At 38.9% G+C, this 19,048-nt stretch overlaps 1 protein-coding gene across 2 annotated transcripts in view; it reads right to left on the bottom strand.

Moving 5' to 3' along the window:
- Positions 1–19,048, bottom strand: part of LOC109083718 (filamin A-interacting protein 1-like) — a 45,298-nt gene that overhangs the window by 8,517 nt on the left and 17,733 nt on the right. The window contains exons 2-4 of one of the 2 annotated variants that reach the window (XM_042766714.1): positions 17,809–18,049; positions 16,084–16,257; positions 15,853–16,016 (exon numbers count right to left, since the gene is read on the bottom strand). In XM_042766714.1, the coding sequence (XP_042622648.1) occupies positions 15,853–16,016; positions 16,084–16,257; positions 17,809–18,039 (569 nt within the window). In that variant the 5' untranslated portion in view covers positions 18,040–18,049. Of the gene's footprint in view, positions 1–1,683; positions 1,852–15,852; positions 16,017–16,083; positions 16,258–17,808; positions 18,050–19,048 lie in introns of those variants that run through there. The other variant, XM_042766715.1, reaches the window with a different exon arrangement.

Here is a 19,048-nt window from a genome sequence, read left to right as displayed (position 1 = left end):
TATTTCCAGTGCATTTTCAAGTAGGCATGTGTGCTAAAAGTGAAGTGATGAATTTAGCTAGATGCAAACACAAACAGTTCAAGACAATGGTATCAATAAAGGTGAAATGTTATGGCGTGGTAGTAAGTCCTAATGCTGCCATACTGTACTTTCCCACCACTGAAGTGCATACTATTCCTGTAATAGAAATAATTGAGACACAACCTATGATTCCCAGCAGCCTCCCGGGTGGAAATGACACGACTTCTGTGATCATGTAAATACATTTGTTCTGGGACTCTCATTTATTTAATCTTCTTACCACAGATACTGGATTATACAGTATACAGACAAGTATGTGATCGATCTGACACGGTGCTGATGAGAAAACATAACTAAAGCAGAAAGGATCCTGAGCTCATCAGAATGCAGCAGCGTGAGCATACGACGGCCTAAAAGCAGCTCAGAAAATCAGGAAGTGTCCATTAAAGAGAAATGCTCCTTCCCTTCCCCGTTTTAACCTTGGACCGCCCGATCGACTTGGACTCGCTCCCAAGAGCCCATATTTTCACAGAAAAAAAGTGAGAAAAAATCTATGGAAAAAAACTTTAATACGGACTTAGAAAAGCCTGCGAGAAGGATTTAAACATCATGAATAAGGGTGTGTGAAATCTCAAGATGATCTAAGAGAACGTGCAAAATACTCAGATTTGAACATTAAAAACTTTTTGTGTCGTGCCATTTATGTGTTTCTGTGATATTATATGTGAAAATGCAGAAAAACGGATGCCGCTGAGCTCTCAACAGAATTAGCATTTTTTTCTTCAAATGCTGATCATTAAACAGCTTTTTATTAATCATCTTTAAAGCATTACAGGACAAAAGAGTCATCGAACATTCATTCTGTAGAGTCCAGAAGTGTTTGTGTCCAGCAGAGGGCAGCAGATCAGAGACAGATCTGCTCATACAGGGATTATTACGACTCATAATGCTCAAAAACAGGAAACTAAACATGCATTAAAGGACTAACAGGTTTACAAAAACACTTAAAAAGTCTCCACAACTAGAACACGTCAGTGACAAACTAAACAGGATAGATTTCCATCAACTGAACATCAGCCGGTTTAGTGAGGTGAAGTTCAGAAATGACTTTTCTAGAAACAGCAGATACTTGCACTGGAGAGTAACTGTACTGGAGAAAATAACTGTATGTAAGCCGAGTTAATAACAGGATTGACGTTAATGACAGTACGCAACTGGAAAACATTCATCTAACAATTATAATCTTGTCCTTTTCCAAAAATTTGCTCATTTTATTAATTTGCTATCAACCGGCATAAAAATTAAGACTTGGTGAATGTAACTAAACCAACAGATGAACATCCACATCATCTGCAGGATGCAGGAATATGCAGTGATTCTGCCAACATGAGAACACTATTATTACATTATACAGACATGAAACAACAGACTCAACGATCATCATCATCCCAGTAGAACATGTTGATCTTCACTCAGCGCTGCTCATTTCTACTGACTTTGAGGTTTAAAAAACATCTGATTTGATGCAATGCAAGTTTTACCACTAGAACTCAAATCCACCAACTCATTCAAAGTTAAATCATCTCATATATAATGTGATAGCAAATACCATCTAGACGCAGTCAGAGGTTCTGCATGTGTGTGTGTGTGTGTGTGTTGTACCTGGTCAGTGTCGTTCAAGCGTGCCGATGGTGTTCAGTGTGTGAGTGATCTGAACATTCCAGCTCTGAAACTCAACAATGAGACGGACTGAAGACGCCTATGAGAGCATGACATCATCAGCACGCCCTTATATGGAGCCTCTCACAGCCATGAGCTCATATGTGTGTGTGTGTGTGTGAGAGAGAGAGAGAGAGACAGAGAGAGAGAGAGATGAGAAACTTTCTTTGGATTACAACATTTCCTTCTGGGTTTCCTCACTTGAAGTCATTAATTCACACAAAGGGAGAAAAATGTACTAACAATTATAAAACACAGAGAAACATCCGTGTGTGTGTGTGTGTGTGTGTGTGTGTGTGTGTGTGAGAGAGAGAGAGAGAGAGAGAGAGAGAGAGAGAGAGTGTGTGTGTGTGTGTGTGTGTGTGTGTGTGTGTGTGTGTGCGCACGAGAGAGAGAGAGAGAGAGAGACAGAGATCAAGTGCAATCAACCTGTTTAGTTCGTTACTATCTTGCTAACACTTTCCATTAAGGTTTCAATAGCTAACTAGTTAACACAATCAATGAACAATACTTCTGCAGCTAACATTAATTTCAATGTTTACTAATGCATTTTCAAGATCAAACATATCCGTTTAGTTAATGCAGTGTGAAATAACATGAACATACATTTTTATAAACTAACATTATCAAAGGTTAATAAATATTGTAAAAATATATTGTTAATTGTTAGTTCATGTTAGTTAAGGCATTAATGTCAAAAATGACACTGCTCTGCTAGAAAAATGTCTGCTAGCCGCCTCACGTAACAGAAATCAGTTAATTCTCAGCACATAGAGACTCTTTCACCTAGATATCACACTATAAAGACTGTGTCTGTTCCCTGAACTAGAAAATACAAAAAACATCCAAACCATTTTAAGAGTAACAATTTAATTTAGGTTCAACAAATAAAAAACAGATGCAATACGGATAAACAAATGATAAAACTTGGCTTATTGAATATCAGGTCCCTTTCTACGAAAGCACTTTTTGTAAATGATATGATCACTGATCATAATCTAGATGTGCTCTGTTTGACAGAAACCTTGCTAAAACCTGATGATTACATTATTTTAAATGAGTCTACACCCCAAGATTACTGTTATAAACATGAGCCCTGTCCAAAAGGTAAAGGGGGAGGTGTTGGCTTCAATTTATAACAATGTTTTCAGGATTTCTCAGAGGGCAGGCTTCAAGTATAACTCGTTTGAAGTATTGGTGCTTCATATAACATTATCCAGAGAAACAAATGTTAATGATAAATCCCCTGTGATGTTTGTACTGGCTACTTTATACAGGCCACCAGGGCACCATACAGACTTTATTAAAGAGTTTGCTGATTTTACATCCGAGTTAGTGCTGGCTGCAGATAAAGTTGTATTTGTTGGTGATATTAATATCCATGTTTATAATGAAAAAGATGCATTGGGATCAGCATTTATAGACATTCTGAACTCTATTGGGGTTAGACAACACGTCTCAGGACCTACACATTGTCGAAATCATACTCTAGATTTAATACTGTCACATGGAATTGAGGTTGATGGTGTTGAAATTATGCAGCCAAGCGATGATATCTCAGATCATTGTTTAGTTTTGTGCAAACTTCATATAGCTAAAACTGTAAATTCTGCTGCTTGTTACAAGTATGGTAGAACCATCACTTCTACCACAAAAGACTGCTTTGTAAGTAATCTCCCTGATGTATCCCAATTCCTTAGCATATCCAAAACCTCAGAACAACTTGATGATGTAACAGAAACTATGGACTCTCTCTTTTCTAGCATTTTAAATGCAGTTGCTCCTTTACGCTTAAGGAAGGTTACGGAAAACAGTCTGACACCGTGGTGTAATGAGCACACTCAAACAGTAGATAGAACAACAGATAAAACAATAGAAACAACTACAGATATTCTATATTGTTCTATTCTTCTATATACTGTTTAAATCCTATTTCAGCTGTTCAATTGATCTAAAGAATTTTCTACATTGTTTTCCTGCTTTGGCAACAATGAATGTGATTTAATCATGTTAATAAAACTATTCAAAAGAAATAAGATTGTCATTTTTGAGTTTCATGAACTTTAAACCTTTTGTCTGTCATGAGTCAAATGAATCTTTCTGAATCCAAGACATGAGGTGAATCTCATAAGAACATGAGCGGCTCCTATTTCACAGGAAGTGACCTCACAAACCATGTTTACGCTGTAACACCCATGTCATTATTCACATTTGTGTCCTCATAAACCATATGTTCAAGAACACACACACACACTGGTATCCCTAACATTATGGGTTCATTCCAGAGGTTTAATGGATTTTCTACTGTACAAACTGTATTTTCTATCCCCTTACCCTATCCCTACACCTAAACCTGCCCCTCACAGAAAAATATCTGCTATTTTTACATTTTAAAAACACTTCATTCTGTATGATATATAAGCTTGTTTCCTCATGGGGACCAAAAAAATGTCTTAATGCCGAGTTCTGTCATAAAACTCCAAATGGGGCAGGCTGATGGGTCCTTAATGCAAACTGATGATATTCACAGCATTAAACTACTTGGCACAAGCTGATTGGTTCATGCTGCATACACAGACATTTAAATGGCTGGTTAGCATTCACTAGAGCATCTCCTCTGAAACTCTTTCCCAGCTCCACCTGCATATATCTGTTATGGGTTATTTTATATGCTATTTGTGCAGCAGTCCCTATAATGTAGGGAATACCAGTTCACACACATTTGATCTATGTCTCACAATCACAAACATGCACTCAGTCTCATGCGCACTCTCTCACACACTCACGTACTAGCTAGCACACTTATGCACTCACACTCTCGCACACTGATGCACTCACACTCTCGCACACTCACGCATTCACACTCACGCACTCACACTCTCGCACACTCATGCATTCACACTCACGCATTCACACACTCACACTCTCGCACACTTACCCTCTCTCTCACACTCTCGCATTCACACTCACGCATTCACACACTCACACTCTCGCACACTTACCCTCTCTCTCACACTCTCGCATTCACACTCTCACACACTCACACTCCCACACTCTCTCTCTTGCACACTTATGCACTCACACTCTCTTGCACACTCTCACTCACATTCTCCCAAACTCACTCTCTTGCACACTTATGCACTCACACTCTCTTGCACACTCTCACACTAGCACTCTCTTCCCACACTCACACTCTCTCGCACACACTTACGCATTCTCCCAAACTCACTCTCTTGCACACTCATGCCCTCACACTCTCTTGCACACTCACACACATTCTCCCACACTCACTCTCTCGCACACTTAGCATTCACACTCTCACACACTCACACTCTGTTGCACACTCACGCACTCACTCTCTTGCACACTTACACACCCACACTCTCTTGCACACTCTCTCACACACTTCCCTTACGAAAAATAAGTTTATTCAAGTGTGCTATTAGTATACTTCTTTTAAACTAAAAATAGGAAAGTATGCTTTTAGTTTACTTTTTATGTACCTCTCAGGAATGGGCTTTATGTACTCCTCAGAAATATACTTAAAATTACATTTAAGTATACTTGACTTATATACTTGATTTAAAAAGAAAAGAATGCAGGAAGCTAGAATAAAATGTTTTTGTTTACAAGCAGATACCCTGTTCTTTTTTGGATGTTTTGTATGTTCAGATATTCATATAGCAAAATATATACAAATTAAAACCCAAATAGGGACATAGTAGTATACTTAAAGTATGATGTAAAGTTCACTTAAAGAAAACTTATGAGTATACTTGCAGTATAAAACTACTAAACTAGTAGTTTACTGAGACTATACTTCAAAGTGTACACAGTATTTAATTAGTAAACTCAGTATACCTATAAGTTCACTTTTAGTATAATTGCAGTACAAACTACAAACATTGAGGTAAACTAGTTGTGTACTCAAAGTTTGCTACTGTTTATACTTAAAGTATACTTTTATATACTAGAAAGTGGGCCAATTTAGTCCCAAGAAGTAATACAATTAACTTGAAGTATACTACTTTTTTGGTAAGGGTTACGCACTCATACTTTCTTCCACACTCACACTCTCACACACTCACACTCTCTCTGACACTTATGCACTCACACTCTCTTGCACACTCACACTTTCACATACTCACACTCTCTTGCACACTTATGCACTCACAATATCTCACACAATTACACATTCACTCTATCACACGCTTACAAACTCTCTCACACTTATTGCTCTCACACTCTCACACACACACTCACGTGTAGCTGTGTGTTTTCTGTGTTGTGTTGAAACGAAAGACAGACTGTGAAAATTCTTGCCATCAGATCCTCGTCTATTCTGGATAACACAAATGGAAATATATGAGGAAATATATGAGCAGCATATAAACCAGCGTTCGGCAGCAATGCACGACGCTGAAAAAAGAGAAAATTACAGATATTAAAAAGAAACTTCAGTAAAGAAAAATAATCAATGAAACATCTGAGTGTGCATCACAGAGGGGCTTTAGATCACAATCATACAGATATATCATGTGAATTCAACCGTTACATGAAATACGGCCCTAATTGATTCGCTGCAAATCTTGTGCGACCTACCGCTGTGACATTGCATGCAGACTGCATGGCGGCAGGAAACCCCAAATATGGTCATGGGAAGTGGAATCACAAAATCATTTCCTAAATACACACCTGCTACACACGCACACTCACACATTCACTCTCTCGCACTCACACACTCGTTCTCTCTCACACACTCACTCTCATACTCTCTTGCACACTCAAGCACTCGCACACTCACTCTTACTCACACACACTCATCTGGAATTCATCTGAAGACCTCGGCTCTGTTTGCAGAAGTTTCAGGGCAACACAAACACATTGTCCACTGCTTGTGCAACATCCTCATTCCTCCACACAAACAACACAGATTCCTTAATTTAGAATCACAGTCAGTGTGTCTGAGAGGGAGTGTGTGAACCACATGTGTGTAAGTTCAGGGAACGATGACGCAGGGATCACTTCTGCTGTCAGGAGAGCTGGATTTATGCAACATCTCCAGATGAAGCTTCAGTGAAACAAACCCATCACAATGCTTTCATCCCACAAACATTAAACATTATCATGTGATTTTCTAGCAGCTTCCTGTTTAAACTTTTTACCAACATATGAGTAACTTTCAGCCACAGTAAGAACAGGAGTCACCACATAGTAATGGTTCTCAAAGTAATGGTACTCTATACTGATACGTTTACTAATCAAAATCAAAGCATCTCCTATATTTCACAGCACTGAAAAAAGCAATTAAAAGAATCCTTACTAAATGTAAATTAATGTACATTCAAAATATTACTCACAACCATAAACTAAACAGCTTAAAATCAATTAAAATCAATGGACTGTATTTTAATTTATACTTTTTGAGAATTGCTTACTCTAGCTTAGAACAAAACTGTTTTGGAAATACGTTATAGATCTTGAACAGTTTGTGAACAATTAATTCCTAGTTGCTTCTTTTAAACAACAGATGCTTTTTCTGTTTCATCACAGCGTTCTTACACTGAACACTCAGATGTGTGCACTGATATATCTGCTGCACAAAATAAAATATAGCTAGATATAAAATCATGAGTTCATTTACACCATTGACATATTTCATCATATATTACAGCACTATTATAAAGCACTTACAGACATAACAGCATGACTTTGAAAAGCATATGAAAAGTGCATAACAAAAACATTAGGCATGACCTGACAAACGAATCACTCCATAGAGATGAGAATGAGATACTGAGGTTTCTCTTAATGTCTGTACAACTAAAATGTGTTGTTCACCATGACAAAAAGATGCCTCTGCGGTTCAAACACTGGTGGTTTTGTAATACCAACACATAGAGGTGTTCAATCAAAATGAGGAAAATTAAACATGCTCAAGCAACCAAGTTTATTATTTCTGGAGCACATAAGATGGCCCAAGTCTCTGATCATAATATCTGACTGTGTGTGCCTGGGATTGTGTGTGTGTGTGTGTGTGTGTGTGTGTGTGTGTGTGTGTGTGTGTGTGTGTGTGTGTGTGTGTGTGTGTCAAGTCAAGTCAAGGTGAGTGTCGTCAAGTCACCTTTATTTATATAGCGCTTTAAACAAAACAGATTGTGTCAAAGCAACTGAACAACATTAATTAGGAAAACAGTGTGTCAATAATGCAAAATGACAGTTAAAGGCAGTGTGTGTGTGTGTGTGTGTGTGTGTGTGTGTGTGTGTGTCTGTGTGTGTGTGTGTGTGTGTGTGTGTGTGTGTGTGTGTGTGTGTGTGTGTGTGTGTGTGTGTGTGTGTGTGAGAGTAAAGTCACCGCTGGCTGTTTTGTCGTTCCAGTACAGAGTTGTTCAGTGTCAATTTGAAACACAAATGTTTGTTTTCAGCTGGAACTGAGGAACTGAATCCTCTGTGAACGAACACGTCTGATCAGATCTGGTCACAGGTCACACACGTGTGCACACACACACACGTGACCTTTGACCGCAGGCTGTCAGGTTCAGCTCTGCAGGACTCATGGGTAATGAACATATGACATCATCTCCTCTGGCTTTCAGCTGATGAGCAGAACATGAGTTTCCTTACAGATGAACAACAAGCAGCAAAACCCAAACCGTCTCACTCTGTGTTATAATGAATAATGCATGTAAATTCATCTGATTGTCATTTGTTTGCTGCAGATGCGGATATCCTGTAACGTGCAGACGTTCTGATGACATCACTGATTACAGTGTGTGTGTGTGTGTGTGTGTGTGTGTGTGTGTGTGTGTGTGTGTGTGTGTGTGTGTGTGTGTGTGTGTGTGTCTGTGTGTGTGTGAGCATCTGAAAACAATTATCTCTCAGCAGAGGCAAGTGTGCGTTCCTTCATGAATATGTCATGATGTTTCACTGAGGAATGTGATTTCAAAGTGACCAAGGAGACACACACACACACACACACACACACACACACACACACACACACACACACACACACACACACATAAAGAGATGCCACATGTTTCACAGCTCAACTGAAACATGACGCTCAAACTTCAGACAATTTCAGATATGACTCTGTTTGTCCTTTCAGAGTTCATTAATTTGATCAAAAAATACAGTAATATTGTGAAATATTGTTACAATTTAAACTAACTGTTTTCTATGTGTATCTCTGTTAAACTGTAATTTATTTCTGTGATGTGCAGCTGTATTTTCAGCATCATTAATCCAGTCTTCAGTGTCACATGATCTTCATAAATCATTCTAATATTATGATTTGCTGATCAAGAAACATTTCTGATTATTATCAATGTTGAACACAGTTGTGCTACACAATATTTTTGTGGAAACTGTGATACATTTTATTTTTCAGGATTCACAGATGAACAGAAAGTTCAGAAGAACAGCATTTATTTGAAATAGAAATTTTTTGTGTGATGGAGTTGAAAGCATCTCAGACAGAAACAGTGGACAGAATCCGAAGCAGGTTTCACTCAGAGCTGCGTTACACAACAGCACAGGCTCTATCACACACACGCGCGCACACACACACACACACACACACACACACGCGCGCACACACACACACACACACACACACACACTGTAAGCAGTAATTGTTCCATTTATAAGACTCTTCAGCACATTTGCTTCCACAAATGTTCATCCACAATGTTCTCAGTGGCTCAGACGCCGAGAGTCTTCGGAGACTCGTATTTGTGCATCCAAAAACAACATTTGTAATATTTATGTGGCACAGACAGTATGTAAATATCTCGATGATATAAAGATGGCGGACTATGTGCGGTTCAGTCAGGACGGGGTCAATGCGAATGGGACAGATCGTCACCGGTCATGGGAGGAATCTGAAACAGAGTATTTTCAGACACTGCTTCTGATTTATGGGGATTATAAAAAAGGAGAGGGTGGATTCTTAACATTATATGCTGGTTGTTTACACACACTGTGGACACGTCAGTGTTCAAACACCATTTAAAGGTGAAGTTTGCACAACAGGTCCCTTTAATAACTAGTCTCTCATCTTCAGTCTGAAAAAAACTAAAATCCTCTTGAGGTCAAACTGAACTAAAGCATAAACTTGTCAAGTCAAGTCACATTTATTCATACAGTGCTTTATACAATACAGATGTGTCAAAGCAGCTTCACAGTGTCAAACAGGAAAAACGTGTGCTAATAATGCAAGAAGACAATAAAAGAGTCATTTTTTCCAGCTAAAGTCAGTTCATTGATGATTCAGTGATTCATCATTCAGTTCTGTTCTCTTCAATAGTGTCTGTGCAATCAGTCAAGCGTCTCAAACTAAACAAGACAAAGATACAAAACTCCATCGGTGGCAGAAATGGAGAAAAAAAAACCTTGGGAGAAACCAGACTCAGTCAGGGGCCAGTTCTCGTACATGGAAAAAGTTTTAAAGCTTTTCAAATGTAGTGTAAAAGATGTAAAAATACATCGGTGGCATAAAATAAATATATATATATATATATATATATATATATATATATATTATACTATATATATATATATATATATATATATATACACACACACACACATACAACTTATCCGCATACATACAGTGATATACACTACATAGTAAATCTCAACTGCTTGATTGTTTATATCATCATAAAATATAACTTATATTATCATCCAGCTCTAATCTGATAAACACAACTGTCCTTCTTAATGCTCTTCAGCTCAAGTACAGCAGACAGTTTCATGATAATTATACCAACAAACCCTCAGTGACATCATGTCTGCTCCGTCTGACACGTGAAGAACAGAAGCTTCATTGATCAAAACGGGAGAAATCTAGATGAGAGATGAGACGTTTGTTTAAATCCCTCACCGCGGGCCTGCGTTTGACCCGAGCGCAGAAGAACAAGAGGCTTTTCTGTTCTGAGCTGTTTCTGAGAGTCATCTGAGATCAGAATGGAGTCTTTGATCCTTCACAGAGCTTCCACAGATCCTCTAAACATCAGTAAACTCATCTTCTATCTGAAACGCCTCATAATCCACAGACTGAAGTGTGTTTATGATGCTTTCATCACTGAGCACGTGTTTGAACACAGACATCAGGCCTTCACCGCAGCAGGAACCCAGTGTAGAATGAGGAACGTGTGCGGAGTAAACAGAGAAAACACAGAACAGAACATCAGTGTCTCAGCAATGGATGCTCTGCAGTGAATGGGTGCCGTCAGAATGAGAGTCCAAACAGCTGATAAAAACATCACAATAATCCACAAGTAATCCACACACTCCAGTCCATCTCATCTGGAGAAGACATCAGTGAAACACATCTGAAGAGTTTTTAACTCAAATACATAGAGTCTATAATCCACATAACACTTCAGCAGTTAAGATGCATCTCCTGTCGTCTCTCAAATACATCAAAAGTCTAGAATATTTGTTTAATAAACACTTCCTCCAGTGCAGATTTCTCTCCTGATTCACACCAGAACCATCTCACTGTTGTATTAGTTGTCTCTCACATCAAAATCATTTGTTTCTTGTTTTTTTTTTTTTCTTCTCCAGATGTTCACTGATGGACTGGAGTGCTGTGGATTACTTGTGGATTATTGTGTGTTTTTATCAGCTGTTTGGACTCTCATTCTGACGGCACCCATTCACTGCAGAGCATCCATTGCTGAGACACTGATGCAGTGCTACATTTCTACAAACCTGATGAAGAAACACACTCATCCTGATCTCAGACGAACTGAGGGTGAACACATTTCAGCAAATCATCGTTTTTGTGTGAACTATAGCTTTAACCAGAAAAACATTGCAACTTTCTAAAACCAGGGTTAGGTTATAGATGTTGTTTTGCATTCTGTCCTATTCTATTATGTTAGGTGCTGTCAAACACTCTCTTTCTTGATCACATATATCAAGTCTTCTGAGAAGGTTTTGATACTCAGAGACGCTGATGTGAGGCAGAAGAACCTGTGTGTTTTTGAGCTGAACTTGTGAAACTCACGTCTGCTCAACAGCGAGAAGAGCTTTTCACTCCTCCAGATGATTCCTATTACATTTCTACAGGAGCTTCCAAGAAAGATCGTGAGCCCATAAAACTTTGTGACTCTTCGATTTTGCAAGTTGTCTGTCGGTTTGTGAAACAGTGCTTTAAAAACCAGCATTCACATGGAAAGATAAACTCACAAACTAAAGCCGGATATGACTCAACTGATCGCTGATTATTGTTTGTGCCATATCAGCAGCAAAGGCTGTATTAATAGTGTTGTAGAAATTAAAATAATCATAATATACCTTTAATACATGACATACAGTATTTCTTTCCAGCAACTGCATGAAAGTGCAGGAATGATGTGAATGTGTGATGACGGCTGATCTGAGGTCAGAGCGAAGCTGGATTCTGGCGATGAATGTGGCTTTGCCTCGACAGAACATGAGAAACAACACAGAGCGGCCCACGCCGGCCTCTGCTTCATAAATAATGCCTCTTCTGGAACCAGATTATACCCTGACACTGTCAGACATCTGAACTTCTTCAGGATCTCTGTCTGGTGTCCAGTGTAAACATCTAAACACTCTTCAATCCAGACACACTGACTGGAGATGCACAATGACGCAAGATACAAATTCATCAAAGTGAAGAACAAACCCCTGCCTCTGGGGACAGACAGTGTTTGAATGAAGTTTATTTTCTGACTTGTTCTGTCTTTTTTCAGCATAAACTTCATTTTGATGAATTTCTCTGAAAGCGAGTGTCAGAAGAGCAGCGAGACTAAAGCGAACACAAACAGACGCGGCGCAGGACACGATGGATGATGAGTGGAGCTTTAAAACAGCCCTGTCTCACTTGATGACTGTAAAACACGCTGTGACCCTGTGACGCAAGCTGAAGAACGAGTCACACTTCCTCTGTAGAGACTCCTGAAGATTCCTCCAGGATACAGCACTATTCCTTACAAGGCATTCAACTCGTTCCAGAATAAAACATACACATTTCTGAGGAGGAGAAGAAAACAAGACCTAAAAAAATCACTGTGTGTGTGTGTGAGAGTGTGTGTGTGAGTTGTGTGTGTTGTGTGTGTGTGTGTGTGTGTGTGTGTGTGTTGTGTTGTGTGTGAAGAGAGTGTGTGTGTGTTGGTGTGCGTGTGTGTGTGTGTGTGTGTATGAGTGATGTGTGTGTAACCTGTGAAGCAGTGGTGTGACCCTTGGATCAGTGTGTGTGTGTGTGTGTGTGTGTGTGAGTGTGTGTGTGTGTGTTGTGTGTGTGTGTGTGTGTGTGTGTGTGTGTGTGTGTGTGTGTTGTGTGTGTGTGTGTGTGTGTGTGTGTGTGTGTGTGTGTGTGTGTGTGTTGTGTGTGTGTGGTGTGTGTGTGTGTGTGTGTGTGTGTTTTGTGTGTGTGTGTGTGTGTGCGTGTGTGTGTGTGTGTGTGTGTGTGTGTGTATAATGTGTATGAGTGATGTCCCCTGTGTAACCTGTGAAGCAGTGTGTCGGGTTGTGTGACCCCTGGATCAGTGTGTGTGTGTGTGTGTGTGTGTGTGTGTGTGTGTGTGTGTGTGTGTGTGTGTGTGTGTGTGTGTGTGTGTGTGTTTCCTGCAGCTCTGTGCCGTTTGCAGTGACTGGATCACGATACACTTTCTGTTTTTGGTAACACTTTATTTTAGGGTCTCTTAACTAGTTGCTTATAGCATGCATATTGGTCATTTATTAGTAGTAATTAAGCACATATTAATGCCTTATTCTACATCCCTAATCTTACCCCATACCTAAACTTAACAACTACCTTACTAGCTATTAATAAGCAGCAAATTAGGAATTTACTGAGGGAACAGTCACAGTTAATAGTGAATAAGTGTTCCCTATTCTAAAGTGTTCAGTCAGGAAACGAAGGTTTTTCTCCATCAGTGTTTAACCGGATTGTTTGCTAATGTTTTGGGATCTCTGCAGTGCAGCATGTATGTCGATCTATTGTTGCAGGATTCATTGTAGCAGCATGACATCATTTCCTCTCTGGCGTATGCACACATTACATACACACGCGAGTATGTGCTGCAGAACATGTCTGTCTCTCCGTCCCTGTCTCTCATCATCTTCCATCGGGACGTTACTGTTCCTGCCCAGATTGGGAACGAGGAGCTGAACTGAACCGTCCAGATTGGACAGAGATCTGAGCCTTGTGTGTTTATATCCTGCCAGAGACATATTTAGCTAATGATGTTTCCATTTTCATTGCCTTACAAGGCTCTTAAAAATAAGTCTGAGTAGATGAAAATAAGCCGCGCTGATAATATATCCAGCAGCAGAAATAGAGCGGCCCGCTGCCTTTTTAAAGAAGGAATCAAATGCTGGCGTGAGTAAAGATATCCTGCGGGATTCAGACGGATTCACACTACAGAGACTCGTCTTTCAAAAGTGAGTTAAATAAAGCAGGACGAGGCTTCAGGGCCGATGGGACAATGTCAAGTCAACTCAACTGTTTTTATCTGCGTTTCACAGAATGCATCGTTTCAAAGCAGCTTCACAGAGAATCATGATGTTAATGTTTATAATATCTTAATATCTTTATGTTTTATAGTTGCATTTATCAGATTAGAGCTGCACGATGATAGAGTTACGTTTAAAAATAAAATATCAAGTAGTTGAGATTTGCTGATATTGATTTATATGAGTGTAATGTGTGTATGCAGGATACAGTTACAGAAGCTACTTCAGAATATTAATAAAAACTGAAGTAGTATGTCAATGATACTAAAATAACACTGCTCTTCAGTTGTGTTGGTTAAGCTGGTTAAACTAGTTAAAACACAAGCATCACAACACAAAGTCATGCTGCACAGTAAAAAACTTATTTTAATCAACTAAAGTTCAATTGCTGCCTTTAATTTTGAATTATAATCAATAAAACTTGGCTTGGCTTTTAGGGTTAGGGTTAAATTATGTTAAACTGACTTTAAAAAATTTATATCACATAACATTAATTTCATATAACTTATAAAAAAAGCTGAAATCGCTTCACTTATTTTGATGCGTTACAGTAATGTGAAAACATCAGTTGACCTGACGAACTGAGAAAGTGATTTCAGAGAGAGGTTTTCTGTGCTCAGAGAGCAGAAGATCCAGATGTTTTGTGTTCATTGATCTTCTCCTGTGAGTGAACGAACATTAATGCCAAATCAAACACTGCAGACGTGTTTACAGATGTGTGTCAGTGACTGTGAGCTCATTCGGCCCCGGGCCCTTCAGCGCATGATGTAATGTGATTACATATCTGTGATAGAGTGCACACACACACACACACACACACACTAAACACTAAACACTAAATACACTCACACACTCAATCAAACACCCACATACTCACACACACACACACACACACACACACACACACACAAGCACACACACCACCACTGACAATATGATCACTAGGATAACTCTGCCACATCCACACAGCAATATTCATTAAATCATAAAAATGGCAAATTCAAAAAAATTCAAAAATAATTCTCAATTCAAGCTAAAACTTACTAAAAATGAATTAAATTGTTTAAAAATGCTAAATTCAAATAATAATAAAACAAAATAATTTAAAACTAACCTAAATTCATTAAACCATAAAAATAGCACATTTAAATAAATAATTTGAAAGTAATAACAAATTAACAATTACTAAAAATGAATCAAATGATAGAAATTCTAAATTAAAAAAGTTAGAATAAAGTATAAAACTAACTAAAATTCATGAAAACATAAAAAAAAATATTTTTTTACATTTAAATAAATCATGTTAAATTAAAAATGTTAAAAAACTAAAATGTAATAAATCATAAAAGATAATTTTGTTAAAAAACTAAAATGTAATAAATCATAAAAGATAAATGTGAAACAGATGTGAAATTAAAATAATGTTAAAAAAGGATTATATATTTTTGTGTTTGATTAATGTTAAAAAGTGTTATTTTTTTATGTGTTTGATGATGCTGTTTAAGTGAAACAAATTTTTTGTGTCACAGATTGTTTGTTTTAATTTTGAATTTTGTATTTTGGACTTTGGTTTTCGAAAAGTGAGATAGGGGATATGGAAAGCAGAGCTCTGACCTCTCTCTCTCCTGCTCCAGCAGGCTGTTGATCTTGAAGTCGCTGTGGTTCCTCTTCTCGTCCTCGAGGCGGTGGAGCGTCTGTCTGTGAGCTCGCTCCACCAGCAGCAGCTGCTCCAGCATCCGTCTGTAGGTCTCCCGCTGCTTCTCCACCAGCCTGTCCAGCTGACACACACAAACACGCTCAGAACACGCTCAGAGGACCTGCAGAGCTGGACGGAGACTCTCGTACCTCGCTCATGGGCTTCTCATAGATGTCCTCCTGCCAGCTGCCGGTCTTGTCCTGGATGGCGTCTCTCTGCAGCGCCTGCAGCACCTTCGGTGGTGTCACGAAGCCGTATTTGGCCTCCAGCAGAGCCAGATCGATTTTATCGGCTTTGAGGACAGTGATCACCTCGTCTCTGGCCTGCAGCAAACACACGCGTGTCATTAAAACACAGAAACACACTACGAATTCATTAGGTGAAGGGCTTTTGTGTTTGCATTTAAAACTGAATGAATATTAACTGCCTGGAGCTCTAATTAATCTTCCTTTTGTTATTAATTTGATCAGGGACTGACTCATGCCTCGTGTTAAAGGTGAGACAGCACAGGTGAACAGGTCAAACTTAACTAATGAACATCAACTTTCCCAGTTGATTGATTATATTAAGAATTTTTCAAGTTTACAAGTTTTCTGAAATGTTCTGTTTATATATGCAATAATATGCCATCATTTTCATTCATTTCCAGAACATAAATCTGAACATTACATAAAGCCAGGTTCATAATTCTAGTTTCTCATTGTTGACATGTTAGAGTTAAATGGTTTTACTGTGTTTATTTTTTTTTTATTTTTTTTTTTATCAATAAATAATATTTTTATGTCAACAGACAGAAAACACACATTTTCACCATGTTTTTAGCATTAACATGTTGTATAAATCAGTGTGAATGAAATATGAACAATCCCCACAGTAAAAACCTTCAGAATATAGAGAAGAATTAAACTGTAAGTTCTGGTGTATGTAAGTGCTGCAGAAGTGGAGAAAAAACTCTTTAAATAAAAGTTTTGACAGAAATCTACAGACGCTAATAGACAAAGTGCTATAAAATAAACATTTAGGATGTTTTCTATTCACTAGTCTGAAACAACACTTTATGAAAAGTTATTAGCCCAAAACTGACCAATGTATGAAGAAATGTCATGCCCATGTATGAACTTGTATATTTATTATACAGTAAAATGACTGTTACCAGGCAGACGATGATTACAATCAACTAATTTACTGTTTTTGGTGTAAGAAGTTTTCACGACATCAGTCTCAGGAGAATTTTTTACAATATGACTTGTCTAAAGGTCCGTACACATCTGTAATGATAGCTATAATGAAAACTGCATTACCTGCTGCAGACAATACTTTATTTAGTGCATGCTGCAGTTTTGACATCTGACACTTTATTTGATGATTATCTTTATTTTAGGTAGGATTGTTTTTGGTTTTCTTTGTTTGTTTTTTTTTTTTTTTGGATGGAGTAAGTTTGTTTGTGATTGGTTTGGATTTAATTATTCTCTTACAGTTACAGCAATTATTATTTTTCATTCTTGGTGTGAATGTGATAAAAATTAAATGTCAGATTCTTTTTTTCTTTCTTTTTTTCTTTCTCTGATGATGTACATCAGAGATGAATGGATTACTGAAAAACAACAAATGGTAGGCGGGACTTGATTCTGTGAATTGGTAGTTGATTGGATGTTGAGATGTGGGCGTGGCTCTCAACAGTGTATGCAGATGAGCGTGAGCCTGAAGGGCGGAGCCTAAGAGAGTAAATGATTGGAGAAATCCTGCATACGTCACCAGAGAGAAGATCCAGCTCTGACATTCTGATCCAACATAACCAGATCAACACATTTAAAAATGAAACGTGCACAGATGAAATTATTCACTATAAGATCTGACATGCATTTTGAGGTGACCTGCAGCTCTCCTTCCAGCATGCTGAGGAGGAAGAGCAGGTCGTCTCGAGACAGGTCTCGGCTCTTGGCTGCGGTTTGCTCTCTCTGCGTCGGGTTCCTCGGGATGGTGGCTGCGTCTTTATGAGCGCGTCTCGTCCCGTGGCTCTCAGACGTCTGCTGCCGCGCTCGTCCTCTGGGAGGAGACAGCTTCGGCTTCACCGCGTCCTCCAGACTGTTGCTACGGGAACGCATGATCGAGCTCCTGAGCGGGAAACAGAGAGGATTGTGGGAAACGGCACTTAATGAACACATCACAGTGTGCAAAACTAAAATCAAATCAAGTCACCTTCATATCTAGTGCACTTTATGCAATAGACCTTATTTTAAAGCAGCTTCACAGTAATAAACAGTAGAGTAACAGAATCAATGATGCACACTTTAAAGCTCTTCTCTTTTCAGATGTACTGTAAAACACTTTAGTTTCTATTGTAAAACAGCATAAAGCATATTTTACGAGTAGAGTTAGTTCTTTTTTCTTCATATAAAAGCAGCAGAAGTCTGTGAGACGAATGTGTTTGCACAGCATGTTCAGACCGATCAGCGCTGATCCACTAATAAAGCAGAGATGTACTCGGCACACACACACACACACACACACACACACACACACACACACACACACACACAGAATTAATCAGTCATGATGTCATCTATAAAACAAAGATGTCAGCCGTAGATCTGAATGAACTTGCAGGGCTAAACAATGCCTGTCACTCTCAGGGTTCTGTCACTTCGGTCTAGTTTATTCTTGGCTTTGGGACAGAGCACTCCCTTCTGAATAAAAACAGCTAAAACCAGCCTAAGCCGGTTTGATGGTTTTAGCTGGTCGTCCAGCTGGGTCAGAACTGGTCAGCAGGCTGGTTTTAGAGGTGTTTTGGCCACTTCTTTAGCTGGTCAGGCTGGGAGATCTGCTAAAACCAGCTAAGACCGGCTTAGACTGGTTTTAGCTGTTTTTTCCGCAGAGCTGACTCTCCTGTATTGTCCTTGTGTGAGCGTGTGTTCTCGAGTGTCCTCGGGCCGGGGTTCGGGGTTTTCATGTCTTGTTTCTCGTGTGAGCTCTTGTCTGGTGTGTTTAGTGAGCACTTGTTCATGTTTACGTCGGCCACGTGCTTCCATGCGGTCATATTTAGTGTGAACATGCTTAGCTGTGTGTTTTGTGAGCACATGGTTTTGTTTTGTTTGTTTCTGTGTGCCATGTGCT

This window comes from Cyprinus carpio, chromosome A11, assembly GCF_018340385.1.
Source record: "Cyprinus carpio isolate SPL01 chromosome A11, ASM1834038v1, whole genome shotgun sequence".
In the NCBI taxonomy this organism is placed as follows: domain Eukaryota; kingdom Metazoa; phylum Chordata; class Actinopteri; order Cypriniformes; family Cyprinidae; genus Cyprinus; species Cyprinus carpio.
This window is presented reverse-complemented; position numbering and strand designations above follow the sequence as displayed.